Raw genomic sequence first — 18,327 nt, 5'->3', positions numbered from 1 at the left:
CCATACCCCTTCCCACGCAACATTGGACTGTTCCAAATCACCCCTGCGCAAAAATGGAACATCCTCTTAACAGTACATTATCCCCCAAAGTGGACTGGTATTGTGAATTGACTCCAGGTAAAAACAGAGCTTGCTTCTATTTTTCAGAAAATGACAATAATCACACCTTCCATTCAGAAAATTTTCATCATGACTGAAAATTGTTGAATGACTTCATGTAATGTCATTAACAATTTTCAGTACGATAACTAGGTGTAAGTTTAAAAAAGTATAAGCTCCTTGTGATGTGGGTACATTTATTATTGCAATGAACTTTTTTTATTCAAGTAGGGCATACGATTTAATAATTATCAAGCAGGTGCAGGTACTGTAGGAGCGTTTGTTTTCTTCAAGCTGTAAAACTGTTAAACTGTTTTACTTTGTATGCAATCAACCATCGAGCCTATTCTTATTTTAGTTTAACAACTTCCTGCCAGACCCGGAAGATACGATTGAACCTTGTTCGAGGATTTATTTTCGTCTGTCTGGTCAGTCTGTTCATACCCTGGCGCTGAGAGTGTTTTATTGGGCTGAAACTCTGGCAGTTTAAAGTTACTTACAATTTAAATGTTCAAAGTTTATGCCAAACAACAACAGCACTAGGAAATGTGGCCACTATAGACAGGTGGTCACTATAGAGAAAATGCTGATCTATTGACTAGGAGCCATACGTTACACATGATTTCAGTACACTGATCATTAATCATATAAACATTGCACAGGTAAGCCAATTGTTTAGATGTACAATTAAGTTCAAATAATTCTGAAGAGAAATATTGATGAGAAAATAATCATTCTCGCCACTGTCTAACTTATAATTACGTATCAAAACTAAACGCAGATTTTCTAACTAACGCACCTTTCGCCGACTTCATCATAGGACCGCCGGCTATCAATCAAACACGGCTGTTGATTAGACTTAGAGTTTCAAACAGTCATGTGCTGTGTGCCAGTTGACAGCGAACTTCATGCTACGTGATGTTTTACATTGCTTGGACCTTCTTTCCTACAGCGGTGCTTCTACAAAATATTTAGACTGTAACACTGAATTTTATAGAATAGAATTTGACGCAGAACAGCGTTTTTTGCTGGGTATTTTTTTTGAAACATGTCCGTGGGAATATCAGCGAGGCGGCGACGTAGGGATATCAGACCGTCAACAAAAGTCGCACGGCGGCTAACGGCGCAGCGAAGATACTAGCGCTATAAATAAGCGCTTCAACTAAGGATGGCAACCCGTACAATATTTTTGTATACTGTTGAGCTAAGTAAAGTTTGTTGTTTATGAGGTTTTAGTTGTCTTTGAAGCTTTGACCCGAAATATTTTAAAGTCAAACTGCTGAAGAGAAGTAAATGACTGCTACGATTATCGTAGATATGGCCCTAAAAAAACTGATAAAAGAAGCCTTCTCAATAGCCTAAAATGCAAGAGCTTCCGGGGGGGCTTCGCCCACCTGGGTCCCCCCCCACAGTGGCCCTGCCCCTGGACCCCGCCAGGGACATTCGGCGGCCCCCGGACCCCTATCCGACGCTTTGAAAAAATCCTGGCGAGAAGTCTGACGGCCTGAGTCTTCAAGTTAACGTATTGTGTGGTCCCGCTTATGAATATTAATTAGCCTTCGCTTTCCTCTTCGCTGATTGGCTGAACCATTAATTGAATTAACTCTTCCTGCCGGCTAGACGCAGGTGCAGATGTCGGCTCTGTGGGGTGAACGTCCGAAAGGTCACGGCATGGAGAACGAAAGAAAACCAATTTCCCCTAAAAAAAGTGCTGTAATTAAGCCTTTTACAGTACTTTATGCCAAAAATTTTACTTGGATCATTTTACCAACTATATTATGCCTATCTATACCAAATGTTACTCATACCAGGGTACAGGGGTGCAAAATATACCGTTATAAGACCGTCAACAACAGTCGCACGGAGCTAACAGCGCAGCGAAAATACCATCGCTAGCGTTTCAACTTCGGATAACAAGTTATAAGTACTGTTGAACTCAGTAACGTTAAAGTTTGTTTTTAGTTGCCTTTGACGGTTTGACCTGAAACAGTGTTACGCTAAACTCCTGAAGAGAAGTTAAGTGACTGCTGCGATTATCATAGATATGCCCCTAAGAACTGATACAATATAAAGCCTTCTGAATAGTCTAAAATGCGAGAGCCTTAGGCGGGCTTTGCTCCCCCTGGCGGGAACACTGCTATATACGGGATCATGAGGCCCCGCTTATGAATATTAATTAGCCTTTGGCCTCCTCTTCGCTGATTGGCTAGGTCTTTGATTCAATTAACTCTCCGGCTGACGCGCACAGGTGTGGCTCTGTGCGGGGTCACGGAAGGTCACGTCAGGAGGCCAAAAGAAAACAAATTTCCCCTCAGAAAAGTGCCAAAATTAATCATTTTAAAGTTGTTTATGTCAAACATTTTACTTGAATCTTGTTACCAAGTATCTAATGCCTATCTATACCAAATTTCAGGTCATTTAATTGTAATACCAGGGTACAGGAGCCAAAAGTGTCCTTTTTGGGTCAAAAATTGGCCAAAAATCGCAAAAATAAGCATTTTGTTGCACTGTACACCAAAAGTGTTATTGAATTTATATGAAGGGATTATCAAGGCACATATGTGTCAAATTTCAGCTCATTCGGTTGCAATACCAAGGTACAGGAGCCAAAAGTGTCCTTTTTTGGTCAAAAATTGGTCAAAAAATCGCAAAAATAAGCATTTTGTTGTACTGTACACCAAAAGTGTTCTTAAATTTATATGGGGGCATTATCAAGGCACATCTCTGTCAAATTTCAGCTCATTTGGTTGTAATACCAGGGTACAGGGGCCAAAAGTGTCCTTTTTTGGTCAAAAATTGGTCAAAAAATCGCAAAAATAAACATTTTGTTGTACTGTACACCAAAACTGATATTGAATCTATATGGGGGACTTATCAAGGCACATCTGTGCCAAATTTCAGCTCATTCGGTTATAATACCAGGGTACAGGGGGCCCAAATATACAGTTTTGGTCTTAAGATGACCAAAAAACCTTAATAAAATCATTTAAGAGACAGATATGGAAAAAATGAAAAAAACGCCCGAGGGTATTGGCCCACTCTACCCTTGTGCCAAATTTCAAGTCATTCGGTTGAGGAACAACGGAGATACCGTGTTCTGAAGATTTGACAGGAGAAAGAAAGAAGAAACATTACGAATACAATATATTTCACCATACCTATGGTATGGCTGAAATATAAATATACGATAAAGGACATAATAATAAATTATACAAAGAAAAAAAAAACTTCCATTTCAAAATGAATATATTTCATACAGGTCGCCTTCAAGAAGCCTTCGAAAGCCTTGGCTTCACTGTCATGACCTTCATCGACCTTGACCACTCCAAGATGGTAGCTACTATGAAGGACCAGGGAAATGCCGACCACTCCAACTACGACTGCTTCGCCTGCTGCATCATGTCGCATGGCACCACAGGAAAGGTCTTCTCATCCGATGACGTAGGCATAGACATCTGTGAGATCATGAAACCATTCCATGCTAACAAATGTCCCTCTCTCAAAGGCAAACCAAAGCTGTTCTTCATTCAGGCTTGTCAGGGAGAGAAAATTCAAGGAAAAGAAAGTACTGAAGGTGACCTTGATGCAACACCTGGTGACGATGTCCCTTTGAATTTCATCTGCAACGAAGCCGATTTCTTCCTGGGTCTGTCTACAGTCCCGGGCCATATTTCTAAGCGAGGCCAGGACGGGGCTCCTTATGTGTTCCATTTGGCAAAACTGCTGAAAGATTTCGGCCCAACTCACGATCTGTCCGCCATCATGGCCATGGTATGCGACAAAATGAATGATATCAATGACGACACTTTTGGGTGGATTTCCTCATACCACAGCACTTTACGCAAAAAGGTCTTCTTCAGCACAAACTGATTCAGCACTTTGAACCTCAACAACAAAACATGGCTTTGGTGTCACAATTTTTCTGTGTTGTTTGGTGCAGGATAATGAGGCTTATCAATAACTGTTTGTTGAAAGATATGTTTCGATTCTTTTATTTTTTTGTGTGGATATTCTCTATACTTGAGTTGGGGCATGATATTTTTAATACTAAACCTTGGATGCAAGTACTTTGTAACAACAATGTAACGTTTCGCTTTTTGTCTTTGAACATGATTGTAGATTTCCATTGGTGTGATGTAAATAAGTGAATATATATTAATTGCTAAAACACACAAGAATGGATCTAAATAATAAGTCATCTGAAATACAATGTTAGTAGATCATTTAGTAGGCATATCCAAATTATCCAGTGTGTGTATTCTGATTAGTTTTTGATTGTACATGCATCTTGAACTGTTTTGGAAAACAATAAAAACATGTACTAACCAATTCAGCATAGAAGCAATAAAATTATTAACAGCAAGAAATGTTTTGTTCTGTTTGTCTTGATGTTATATCTTAAAGGCATCGTCTTTCCCGTGTTTGAGTGGCCAATCATTCTGGCATAATGTGGTAGGGGGGGGGGTGCCTTCGTAACCCATGTTTCACCTATTAAGTGAGTTAGTCGAGCTGCCTTAGCTTTATGTTTCTGAATTAAAGAGTAGAGATGCCGCTGCGTGCATTTAGCGTAGTTCAGTGCCCAGAAGCGGTCCATGTGAACAAATGCACTGAGCAAACAACGTTGCCCGTTGATATAGAGTAGCATCAGTGGAATGCAAACATATCAGCCAGGTGTTGTATCAACATTGATCATATGCCCCGAACTTTGAACTTTGACATAGGGTAATACATGAGTAAACGAAAAATAAATGGGGGTCTGCATGGGGGTGTCTTGGTAACGCTTAACGGCAAATTCAGAAGGACATCATTCGTAGCTTGAGAAAATGACAGCTCGGAGACGACGGTATTCAGAAGGAGTTACAAAGCATAACAGTAACACTGACGTACATTCCTATTCATACAACGCTAGAGTAGTTATATCAATGGGTGAAAATATCCGACTAATGGCATTGTGAAAAGAAACAGGTGTCACATAGAAATCCCCAACCAGCCGCTACCACCCGTCCTGGCTATGGGACCGTTCAGAGCTAAGGTGTATTGCCTGAATTACGAAATGTAAGCGGCAAGGAAGGTTTGGCAAATGTTTTAACGCAAAGTATGGTATAGTTGTCTTTTTTTTTTCTTTCACACCTTGTACTCTTTGACAAGATAAAATTATTTTACCTTGTATCCTAAACTGCTTTTCCATGTGAACAATTACAATACGACGGGCATTGAACAGTTGTAAAAGAGCAACACTGGTCTTGGAAAAAGCAAAAGATATGCATCATAGTCAGCCATTGCGCAAAACTTAGAAAACAGACGTTGCAGAAATTGTAATAATTTGATGGGAGCATTTTTTCAAGCCCTTCCTGCTTTATAACTTAAGAATAAAGACAATTGTTACAACACAGTTCGTGTTTAAATGGTTATTTATGGTGCAACCCTTAGGAAGGAGATGGACCCGTTAATAGCAACGGGCCACTAGATCAGTACCAACAATAAACCTACGTCACGTGCATTAGAAAAAAAAGCAGAAATGTTCATTCCTGACTCACATAACTGCTTCATTGTTTAACTGATTCTGAACGACGATAAGAATTTAATCATGTCATGATTATGTGTGGATAGTGTTCAGTACTAAGGACAGGTCATGGTTGTGTGGATGGTGTTCAGCACCAAGGACAGGTTATATTTGTATGTGGATGTTGTTCAGTACCAAGGGTAGGTCATGTTTGTGTATGGATAGTGTTAAGCACCAGGGACAGCTCATGTCTGCGTGTGGATAGTGTTCAGTACCAGCGACAGGTAATGTTTGTGTATGGATAGTGTTCAGTACCAGGGACAGGTAATGTTTGTGTGTGGATAATGTTCAGTACCAGGGACAGGTAATGTTTGTGTGTGGATAATGTTCAGTACCAGGGACAGGTAATGTTTGTGTGTGGATAGTGTTCAACACCAAGGACAGGTCATATTTGTGTATGGATAGTGTTCAGTACCAGGGACAGGTAATGTTTGTGTGTGGATAGTGTTCAGTACCAGGGACAGGTCATGTTTGTGTGTGGATAGTGTTAAGCACCAAGGACAGGTCATGTCTGTGTATGGATAGTGTTCAGTACCAGGGACAGGTCATGTTTGTGTATGGATAGTGTTCAGTGCCAAGGACAGTTCATGTCTGTGTGTGGATATTGTTCAGCACCAGGGACAGGTCATGTCTGTGTATGGATAGTGTTAAGCACCAGGGACAGCTCATGTCTGTGTGTGGATAGTGTTCAGCACCAGGGACAGGTCCTTTTTGTGTATGGATAGTATTCAGTACCAGTGACAGGTCATGTTTGTGTATGGATAGTGTTCAGTACCAAGGCCAGTTCATGTCTGTGTGTGGATAGTGTTTAGTACCAGAGACAGGTCATGTTTGTGTATGGATAGTGTTCAGTACCAAGGACAGATCATGTTTCTGTGTGGATAGTGTAAGGCACCAGGGACAGCTCATGTCTGTGTGTGGATAGTGTTCAGTACCAAGGACAAGTCATGTTTGTGTGTGGATAGTGTTCAGCACCAGGGCCAGGTCATGTTTGTGTATGGATAGTGTTCAGTACCAGGGACAGGTCATGTTTGTCTATGGATAGTGTCCAGTACCAAGGACAGGTCATTTTTGTGTGTGGATAGTGTTAAGCACCAGGGACAGCTCATGTCTGTGTGTGGATAGTGTTTAGTACCAGGGACAGGTCATGTTTGTGTATGGATAGTGCTCATTACCAAGGACAGGTAATTTTTGTGTGTGGATAGTGTTCAGTACCAGGGAAAGGTAGTGTTTATGTGTGGATAATGTTCAGTACCAGGGACAGGTCATGTTTGTGTATGGATAGTGTTCAGTACCAAGGACAGGTCATGTTTGTGTATGGATAGTGTTCAGTACCAAGGACAGGTCATTTTTGTGTGTGGATAGTGTTAAGCACCAGGGACAGCTCATGTCTGTGTGTGGATAGTGTTCAGTACCAGGGACAGGTAATGTATGTGTATGGATAGTGTTCAGTACCACGGACAGGTCATGTTTGTGTGTGTACATTGTTCAGTGCCAAGCACGGGTCATTTTTGTGTGTGGATAATATTCAGCACCAAGGACAGGTTATGTTTGTGTGTGGATGGTGTTCAGTACCAGATACAGGTATGTTTATCTGTATATGGATGGTGTTCAGCACCAAGGACAGGTCATGTTTCTGTATGAATGGGTTTTGTTTGAGTGTGAATATAAAAATTGGTATTTGTTAATCTTTCATCTGCCACTAACTACATTCGATGTATTTGAGTCATTTCATAAAAAAATTACTGTATATAGAGAATTTCCACATAAGATATGCAAATAAGTCATAATGTGCATAATTTGCACTTTATTATGTACATTTGGACACTTTACAATTATGATGCTGACTTTACAAACTGACAAGAGTGTCTGAGAGTTGTTTTGAACTGTGCATGGCTGAATTGTACCAAAAGTTGAAGACTCCGGTCTTCATTTTCTTTGCCACTGCCAGGATTGTACAGAAGTCCCTTCAGTGCTTTGACTTTTCGGAAATAGGCAGTGTGATGAACCATGATAGTGGTAGATTCCGTCTTCCTGCCACCTTTGATTCACTCTTGACATCATTAAACACTCCTGGAAAGTCAGCGCAGTGATTCAGAAATCTTAGAAAGGTTGGGCGAGATTGATCGAAAATTTATAGTGACTGTGAGCATTTGTCTTTGTGTTTGATAAAAAAAAAGTAAAACATTTATAATGCCAGCTTTACAGACTGACAAGATTGTCTCTGAGTTGTTCTGTACTGTGCATGGCTGAGTGGTACCAGAAGTTATAGACTCCGGCCTTCATTTTCTCGGCCACTAGCAGGACTGTAAAAAAGTTGATTCGGTGCTTTGAACTTTCAGAAACAGGCAGCGTGGTGAACTGTAACATTAGAAGATTCCAAGTTCTTGCCACTTTTGATTCACTCTTGACATCATACACACTTCAGAAAGTCAGCGCAGTGAATCAGACACCTGACCAAAGGTTGACGAGACTGACCAAAAAGTCAGGATGAGCGTTTTTCTTTGTGTTGGATAAAGCTTAAACAGTTATCGTACCAGTTTTATAGACTGACAAGAGTGTCTCCGAGTTGTTCGGTACTGTGCATGAATGAGTGGTACCAAAAGTTGTAGACTCCGGCCTTCATCTTCTCGGCCACGGCGAGGACCGTACAGAAGTCCTCCTCAAGTTTGAGTGACTGGTCGTTCCTGATCCTCTTCAGACTGGAAATCTTCAGAGGCTGCTGCTGTCCTTCTTCCCTGCAAAGGCAGAGGGAAATACAATGCTTGCCGACAACTGTTTGCTATTATTCTCGAATGTAAGTTCATTTATAATAGTCATGCAAGTACATCAGTTGGCGCTGCCAAGAGCCCAACATAGGTGAAATCGGACGTGCTCTCAAAACCAGGTTCACTTACGTCTATGTTTCCAGGTACTTGATAAGTGCGAGGGCCTTACACTCCAACATACGACAGAAGTTCTCGATGTACGCCTCACGTACGCCACAGGATGGTTGGAGCTGGAACACCTGGGAAATAAAGGAACATATACATGAGTGAAACGCCTAAAAAAAACAGAACACATACATGGGTGGGTGGAACATATAAAAGCGGTACACCTAAGCGATAAAGGAACACATACATGAGTGGCAAACCTGGGAGATAAAGAAATGCACACATGGGTAGAACACCTGAGAGATATCAGAACACATACGTGGGTGGAACATATATGAGTGGAACAACTGAGCAATAAAGGAAAACATTAATGAGTGGCAAACCTGGAAGATAAATATACACACATGGGTAGAACACCTGAGAGATAACAGAACACAATCATACATGGGTGGAACATATATGAGTGGAACAACTGAGCAATAAAGGAGAACATAAATAAGTGGCAAACCTGGAAGATAAAGAACACGCACACACACCTGAGAGATAACACAATCACACATGGGTAGAACATACAGTATATGAGTGGAACACCTGAGAGATAAAAGAACACATGCACAAACCTGGAAGATAAAAAAATACACACATGGGTGGAACACCTGAGAGATAACAAAACACATACATCGGTAGAACATACATGAGTGGAACACATGAGAGATAACGGAACACATACATGAGTGGCAAACCTGGGATATAGAGAAACACACATGGGTGGAACACCTGGCAGATAGTAGAACACATAAATGGGTGGAACATAGATGAACACCTGAGAGATAAAGAAAAACATACATGAGTGGCAAACCTTAAAGATAAAGATACACACATAGGAGAACACATATATGGGTGGAACATATATGAGTGGAACACCTGATAGATAAAGGAACACATACATGGGTGGAACACATATAAGTGGAACACCTGAGAGATTAAGGAACAAATACAATGTTTTGACACACCTGGATAAAAGAACACATACTAGTGGATATGGAGCACTTTTTAGGGAACACATATTTGAATGCAAATGGAACACTTGGGAGATACATTTAAAGATCAACAAACATATGTGACAATGTTTACTCTATTTCTACAATCATATACAAGGGCCTAGCCTTATGACTAATAATGAATTCTACACTGTGTTTTCCATGTTTGATTGCCTAGAAATTCTATCAATTGCCTAGAAATCCTTTGGAATCACTTGCATCCCCACTGAAAAAAAAAGAGAGAAAACGAAAGTACGATCCATCAAGGGGGTTGAAAAAGGGCTTTTTTCACCTCCTTGGATCCATAAACCATTACTTCCCTATGCTAAAAATGTTTAAACAAAGGACTCGTTTGTATCCACAGGCTCAAATACACTCCTGTAAAAAAAAAAACATTGAATAGGATGCAAATTATAAAAGATAATCCGTCTGTTCACACATCCTAGCCAGGCTCTGGCTTGGAAATATGACCATATATGGCATAAGGGGGCGTATGGTTAGGGAAAAAGGGCTCAGAACCCTTGTTCCCTTCTTCCGAAAAAAGACCCGATTAAGACTTACAGTTACTCATTTGTATCTACAGTATATACCCATACTAAGCTGGTGTGTAACACCTAAAGGTATATTACCAGGTACAAGCAAGAAAAAAAACAGGTAACGTCTCACATGTCAGGCAGCGGATTCTCCTCGCCATCTGTGTACATCTGTAACGTGAGGATCTCGTGGCGTTGGGCGGAATGGACGTGAAAGGGCGGCGTCTGTCGAACCTCAGCGTTGGTGAGGTTAATGAGGGAGGTCGGGTAGCGACTGGTTTACACGTCAAACATAGGCAGGTCCAGTCCAGCACTTTTCTTGTCCTATTGTGAATAAGATGATTGATAAACAACTGTCCAGTTATATCACGTCATGGCATTAAATTTCCCCTCCTCCATATGCTATCTTCATCACTCCGTCTCTCTCCCTCCATTGACCGTCCACCCTCCCTTTATCTTATTTCATGACACACCCTATCTCCATCAATACCTTTTCCAGCCCTCCCTCCCTCCCTCCATATCTGTTTCTTTCCTCCCCTCTCCATCAATCTAATATAACTGTACCTCTTCTCTCCATCACTACTTCTCCCTCCCTCAATTCTTTCTTCATTCCTTCCATCCCAAAACTCCAGCCTACCTCAACCATAACCAATTCTCTCTCTCCATTAGTCCCTCTCCCTTCTGTTCCATCATTCCCTCCTCTCTCCATCACTCCTTCCTTCATCCCTCCTAAATCCATCCTTTATCACTTCCAACTTTCTTCATCATTCCCTTTTGCCCTTCGTGCTTCATCTTTGCTCCATCACTTCCTTTCTACTTCCCTCCTCCTTCTATCCTTCTCTCCTTTCTCCATCAGATGCCCCTTCCTGCCCCTTCTATCCCTTCTCCCTCCTTCTTCCCTTTTCGCATTCCTCAATCATTCCCTCCACCATAATCAATTCTCTGTACATTAGTCCCTCTCCCTTCGTCCCTTCTGATCCATTATTCCCTCCTCTCTCTATCTCTTCTCCCTTCCTCCTAAATTACATTTCTCTTCTCTTCATCACTCTCTTCCTCCCTCGCTCCTTCCTCCATTAGATGCTCCTTCCTTCTCTTTCCACCCCTTCTTCCTCCTTCTTTCCCTCCCTTAATCTCCAATCTCCAAAAAATTTGTTCCACAGCCACATGTACTTCCTGGGAAATACAAGATTGTGAGGTAGTATCGTTATCTTAAAGAGTCTTACCCAGAAGTTCAGCTGCTCATATAAAAATTCCAGAAATCACACCCTATCTTTCTGGTATTGTGAAACCAGTAATGTGGTTTAGTGGTTTGGTAATTACCTTATTTCAAAGTACTCTCCAACCAGAGGTTAGGCTCCCGCTGTTTTTCGACGTTTGACCCTATCCAGACTGGGCTTTTTGGGCCTTCCCAGGCCTGGGGGGGGGGGCTCATTCGACCCCCCCTTGATATTTTCAAAACGGCTTACCGTACGATCACAAAATTTGCACGGAAGGTTGTGCTCATCGAGTTTTATAATTCCTGCAATTTTTATATCATTATGACGTAATATGACGTAATTATGACGTCATTAATTGATATTTTTGGCTAAAACGGGGAATTCCCATAATACCTAAATATCTCATTCAAAAAGTTAGCAATAAATGTTTCTTATTAATATTTAAGTGTTATAAGACTTCTGTTGTCAAAAGTCGACGCAACGACGTAAAAATGACGTCATAGAATGACGTCATCTGTAGTTTAGCTATCCGCCATCTTGGATTATCAACCTTGAATTTTTCAAGTTACATTTTTTTCAACATATAACGCTAAAACCTCTTGGAAATGGATCAAAAACGTTCAAATAAATGTTTTCTGTAAGAAAATGCCAAGTAGTGATGAAATTTGAGTGAAAATAAGCTTGTTATACTTTTCATCGTGATATTGTCGGCCATCTTGGATTTTGACCGATTACGTCATCTTATTAGCATAATTTATGAATATTTAATTATAAATGTTCAACTAAGATATCTTAGATATTAATGATATATGAAAAGATGTTTAGTTTAGCAAGAAAATCTTAAACTCCCATTGCTTAAGCCAAAATTAGTGATTTTTGAAAAAAAATTGCCTTTTACAAACCCGTTGGCATGGCAACACGAAAAATCATAAACTTCCCCATTTTTTAAAAAATTGTTGCCAACAATATTTTAGGAAAACTCACCAAGTTTGGTTGTTCTAGCACAAGCCGTTTGGGAGCTATAAGGTGTCAAAGTTGCCGCAGGCACTTTTAGCCCCCCCCCCCCCCAGTCTGGATAGGGTTAAGTCGTTTTACCATGTTTTCTATTTTGTCACGTTTCGTGAAGTCCGCCAGCTAAGTCAGGCTTTGACACAGCAAGATGCAATAAAAAATAGAAAGCCCGATACAAATAAACTATAAAAATGGTTAAAAACAGCCAGAGCCTAACCTCTGCTTGGAGAGTAATTTTCAAGCAGATATGGGTTATGTTTTTTTAATTTTTTTCATGTTCTTTCTAACGGACACCAGCTGTCGCAATGTGTGTGTGTGTGTGTGTGTGTGTGTGTGTTTGCCGGTGTTTGCGTGTGTGTGTGTGTGTTTGCGTGTTCTTGTGTGTGTGTACGTGACGTGCATGGGCAATTTCACCTGTTGGCCATAGAACACTGACAGATATTTCGCCGTAGGCTATCGTTCGCTTCAGTTGGTCCACAACCTGTCTGTTTACTCTGTGTACAGCAGAGATATCTGTACGGTATCTTAACAGTAACTCCTGCAGACCAGTTCTATCTCAAGCAGCCAACAAACATACGCGTGTTACAATATAGTAGGGGCAATCAAGCAAGGTAAGCTGGACGTTCTGTTACTAATAGTCTATACCAGACTACTTGCGCTGGCTTAGGAGAGTATATTGCAATGGCCGGAGGAGTTTGGCTACCGAAGGGTTAGACAAGGTCAAACGGGGGAGTGTTACCCTTCCCGCGACTGACTCTCCTGGCCAAATACTCTTCTTTGTGCCGATTTGTATGATCCATACCCCTTTAAAAAGGCATAGTGAATGCTAACGGTCTATTCTGTGCTTGCCTGCTCGCCAAATACTCTGCAGGAGGAAAGTTTTTTTCATTGTGAAAGGGGGAGGGAAGTGGCGTCTTGGGCACGTAAACTATGTGTATTTAAGGTCTTTGGAATGTTAAAAATACTTTCAAAGGGAGATCATTTAGTTACAATAAAAATGAGCAGCTCATGAGGCTACATATTGACGGTCAAAAAGTGGTAAAAAAAAACACTGGTACCACAGGGCCAAGTTAAGCCAAAGCCGTTTTTAAGCTACACCGAATCAGTCTGGGTCTAAACAACTTGATTTATGGCCATTGAGACCCTTCAGGCTCTTTTGCTGCGACAACCCCGCTAAAAACTCCCAAAGTTTGTCCTTGGCATGGTTTTGTGATCAAGTCAAAGCTTACGGACAGGACGATTGAAGTACATTTTATTTTGAGATTTTTACCTTTTTAATTATATCGGAGATATCTGAAGCGGCACGGTCTGACATAGACATGTGTCATTGTGCACACGTAACCTTTCTGACCCCTGCGACAGTCTGTTTAAGGTACCGCCCATGTGCCTTTTGTCTCTATGAGAATGACTCATGGCTTTGGAACGTTTCTGTACCCTCTACACTGTCTAACCTTCTGGGAAAAATCTTGAGATCTTTTCCAAGAACCTTGAGACTTAGTAAATTATAAAATGATCTCAAGATTCTCAGGAAAAAATGATTAGTTTTCAAAACTTGTCAGACAAACCTCAGTTGACCTTAGTATCAAAGAGTGAACACAACCCGTGAACACAGTTTTTCCAACATATCGCCTGTTTGAAAACGCCCGGATTTTACTTTGCTACTGAAACTTTTTGATTCGTGCGTAAATATTATGATCACAAAACTGCAACATAAGTTTCAAACGTTTATGTAACACAAAGTAGGTATCAAGTAGTGAAAATGCTATAACTCATTACCAGAAATGGTCTCATTTTGAGTTTTAAGTTCGTGTTATCTTCCTCTCTTTGTAGATAGTAAGCAAATCATTGAAGCCTGGTTGACAATAGTGGTTCGTTTGTTAAAAATTACACCATGACACTGGGGCACCAAACGAGCTGGAAGGAAAGTCTGCCTGAGGACGTCCAATTCTGTGTGTTGTTGTTTGTGTTTGGTCAAGTAAGAACGAAGATGGCCAGGTGCTTGAAATCCGGACTAAAATTTTCTGCCCCCCACCCCCCCCGTCCTCATCTCTTTTTTTAGCGATACTTGACGATATGTACCAAACTTTGAATGCCTAGATCCCAGTTACACGTAGCTTCGAAACCTTGAGCGCGCGAGAAACGTAAATTGCCCCTTACTTAAGTTTAGTTACACGTTGCACGGATGGCAGTGTAAGAAATGACTGTTTGAGATACTTAATATCGTTTACTACTAACAATAGATTTCATCCTGGTTCTTACCTTGTCTGAGCAGGCCAGTACAATATGGTGTGACCTTGCCGTGTCAAGGTTTCCGTTAAGGCGTGAGTCTAAAGGGGAGTGAGTTTTAATGAGCTTAATGACGTCTCACTTCGGGGGAGGGCGGAAAGGGCCGTTTACATGTGGATTCATAGAAATACTTTGGATTAGGCTGGAATCAATCGTAGTCTTTGTCTAATTCACCTCTCTAATCGAAAAGTCAAGCAGAAAGGATGTCACGCGCGGGGTCATCTTCATGTGACCTCACCCTACACCGTTCTTACTACCCTAATATGCGGAAAATGGTAGAAAGGGTCGTATGAATTAGGATCCTATTCTGCAGGCCAATAAGGCAATTATAAGTCATAGATTTGCAAATTTGACATTTCACACGCTCTTCTCTGATGGGAGGTGTTAAAGAAACTTTTTTCACGCATGGAAGCCTGGGAAATATTTGACTGGTACATTTTGTTGCTTATAGAAACTTTAGACTGACAATACAGAACTGATATTTTAACACTGGTACACGTACGACAGATAAAATCGTTTAATTAAAATGTTTCGTAACCAGGTGTAAGTCTGAACATTTTCGTCTTAAAATTTTAGTCTAAAATCAAGGTTAAAAGTTGATTTTTGAATCAATTGTGTGACAATTCGTTGAGGTTCAGCAGGGACAATTGCCCGATATGCATTGCACGGTGGCTACATCTAGCCTAGCCTATCGGAAAGGGCAGACACAGCTGTGCAACGTGGGAGAGGAACTCAAGCAGAATTCCGCCGACCTTAAAAGAAAAACACCATAAACATCATTTGAGCGCACCAAAATAGGATAGAAGATGAATCGATTTGATTATATTTGTTTTGATAATCTGGAGAACCTTTGTAGTACAGTTGTTTGCGGAGAGTCCCTGATTGCTACGTGCTTGGCATGGAAGTGTTTCAACCTTGCATTGTCACAATGATTTATGAAACTGTATACACACCAGAGTGGGTCATTAATCTTACTGTTATGTATACATTTTCATAAATGAATGTACCATGTACCATCAGGCCCTAATAACGCTTTTGCATGTAGGTGTATTTAAGTCCTTATGAGTCCAAATCACTATCGATGTGTTCTGACAACGTTGATTGTTACATCTAATAAAACACCCTATCGTTTTTTTTTCTTATAGGAGAAGTCATAATGGGTAACGCATTTGGATATCTGCACTGGCTGAAGAGCAACAATCAGGCGTTCGCACCTGATCGCACTGAAGACTTCGTGGAGAAAAACATCGGATTTCCGTGTCGCGTAGTGACCGGGAACAAAGCCGTGCAGTCCGTCTTTGACATCGATCTTTTCAAAAAGGAGGAATTTTATTTTGGCCAAATAGAAGTCCGGAAGGACTTTACTGAGGGGGTCTGTCCAAGCATCACGTCCAACGGGAAAATCCACGAGAGGAACAAGGCGCTGATGATGGATATCATCGCTGAGGCGTACAAAGAGATTCCGACCTCAACAGCAAATGCAGTTCTGTCCAACATCGCCAGGTGGGGACGCAGACCGACCAAATTCGAATCAAAGTTGTTTGCAGTGTCAGCTGGAGCTCTCCTTCCCACCATCTTCGGGAAATCAACACATTTCAATGCTGAGGAAATCGAACTCTATATCACTGGTTCGACTGAATTAAGACCAGAATGCTTGGCAGCATTGTCGGAGGGAAATGAGCTTGTTGAGGGGCGTCCGGCAATTGCGTACATCCTCGAGAAAATGAAAACATCAGAGAGGTAGGTGTCGGAGACTTTGTCTTTATCAGATATTAAAATATCTATTCATGTTTCCAATAGGTAAAACATATTACCCCTATTTGCTAGTGTTCTACTCATTTTCTTCCTAGTTCGTTGTTCTTCTTTAGCCGTGATCTTTACGGGGAAGATGCCATGTAGTTCTTGTCTAGTAGTACGTTCAAATATTTGGTAATATAGTTCTAACTTTCCTTATAATGCTCGTAATACATGTATAGCACAAAAATGCATAGACCAATAATGCTTTTTTAATTGTATGGGTAAAATTTTAACAAAGCATGTTTATTATCGGAGTAATATAATAAACCAATCCAGTGACATGAGTTATGTCAATGTCCCTATTTTTTTGGTGACGCCTCAAAAGGCGAACCTAATAGTAAAGTGTTGTGTGAAACTAGCTTGAGAAAAATCAAGAGGGAAACATCCTGCGCTTTCTCGAAAATGTTGCGCCTTTTTCAAGTCTTTTTTCGGACTTATAGGGATACAAATGAAGACACGTACATTCAAATCTTCTTCAATAGTTTTTTTTTTTTTTTTATATTCAAAGGTACCACCAGCTGATTGATCTCGGCAAATCACATGGATTCGGGGAGGCAGAGACAACGGGGCAGCTGCTCTTTACAATAATGTTCAACGGTGTTGCCGGCATGGCAGTAAACCTGGTGCCATCTTTCGCCCGCTTGGACACCATCAGCGCAGAAGACCGGGAGGAGCTACGGAAGGAGGCGCTTGCCGCCCTGAAGAAACACGGAGGCCTGACCCGAGAGGCTCTGGCGGAGATGCCGAAAATTGAAAGCTTTGTGTTGGAAGTGCTGCGTGCTTGTCCAGCTCCGGACTTCTGGAGCACCATTGCTACACGTCCAACGACTGTCAAGTACTCAACAGAGAGTGGACCACAGGAGGTTGAGGTGAGTGACAAACGTTGTACTCACAGGTATAAGGCAAATAAGTATGAACACACCAAAGATTACAAATACGTATACACATACACACACGCCTACAAACGTATGAACGAACGCTCTCTCACACACACACAAACACACACACAAGCATACATACCTTCACAAACACAAAACGGACACAAACACAGAGACGATCGCATTCAAACACACACAAACACACACAGAAACACGGACGTACGAACGCAAACACACACACACAGGCAAGACGAAAGCGTGCACACGCACGGACGCACAGACACACACGCATGACTGATTAGCCTAAGGGTGAAAATACCCTTTTGGCCGAAAGCTATTTTTTTTTTTAATAATTTATCGTCAAGCTATTACATGTTCTCTTGTCCTTATTTCAAGATAAAAGAAGGCGAACGTGTGTATGCAAGTTCCTACTGGGCACTGAGGGACCCTGCTGTCTTTAACAAGCCAGACAACTTCATGTGGCGTAGGTTTCTCGGCCCTGAGGGTAAAGCTCGCAGGGAACACCACGTCACATTTCACGGCCGGCTCATCGACACACCCGCGGCCAACAACCACATGTGCCCGGGTAAAGACGTCGGGCTTTCGGTCATCAAAGGCAGCATCGCCGTTCTCAACACCTTCTTTGGATGGGAGCTCGAGGAGCCGCCAGTGTGGACCGGGACGAAGGCAGCTCGTTTGGGGCAGCCTGACAACGAAGTCAACATCAATTCATTCTGGTTGCAACACCCCAATGACTTAAAAGCGGTTTTTCCATCCTACTTTGATGACATCATTGACGTAAGTTGTCAATTTTGATACATTCTTTGGCTAGTAGCTTATGCTACGGTTACATATATACCTCTCTCTAAAATATTATTAAAAGTTTTATGCAAATTGACTTTTATTAAAATAACTAAAGCAATCCAAAAATACTTCCGCTAAAATAGGACTCTAACATAATCACCAAAGTCACCAAGAATTAATTTTAAAAATACTCCCCCCCCCCGTGCAAGAATGGACTCTTCCAGCA

General features: G+C 41.3%; 2 protein-coding genes across 2 annotated transcripts in view; both read left to right on the top strand.

The window, feature by feature from the left end:
* LOC118432176 (caspase-8-like) overlaps positions 1-3,969 on the top strand; it is a 7,002-nt gene extending 3,033 nt beyond the window's left edge. Inside the window, exon 4 of the mRNA XM_035843705.1 lies at positions 3,359-3,969. Within this exon, the coding sequence (XP_035699598.1) occupies positions 3,359-3,969 (611 nt within the window). The remainder of the gene's footprint in view (positions 1-3,358) is intronic.
* Positions 3,970-12,796: 8,827 nt separating this feature from the next.
* On the top strand, positions 12,797-18,113 carry LOC118432174 (allene oxide synthase 1, chloroplastic-like). The gene is made up of 4 exons (XM_035843704.1): positions 12,797-12,947; positions 15,768-16,362; positions 16,928-17,288; positions 17,694-18,113. Exons 2-4 carry the CDS (start codon positions 15,779-15,781, stop codon positions 18,111-18,113), a joined length of 1,365 nt encoding a protein of 454 aa, XP_035699597.1. The 5' UTR covers positions 12,797-12,947; positions 15,768-15,778.
* Positions 18,114-18,327: the final 214 nt, after the last annotated feature.

This window comes from Branchiostoma floridae, chromosome 15 (genome assembly GCF_000003815.2).
Source record: "Branchiostoma floridae strain S238N-H82 chromosome 15, Bfl_VNyyK, whole genome shotgun sequence".
Lineage (NCBI taxonomy): Eukaryota > Metazoa > Chordata > Leptocardii > Amphioxiformes > Branchiostomatidae > Branchiostoma > Branchiostoma floridae.
The sequence above is the reverse complement of the archived record's forward strand: the minus strand, read 5'-3'. Positions and strand labels throughout refer to the sequence as shown.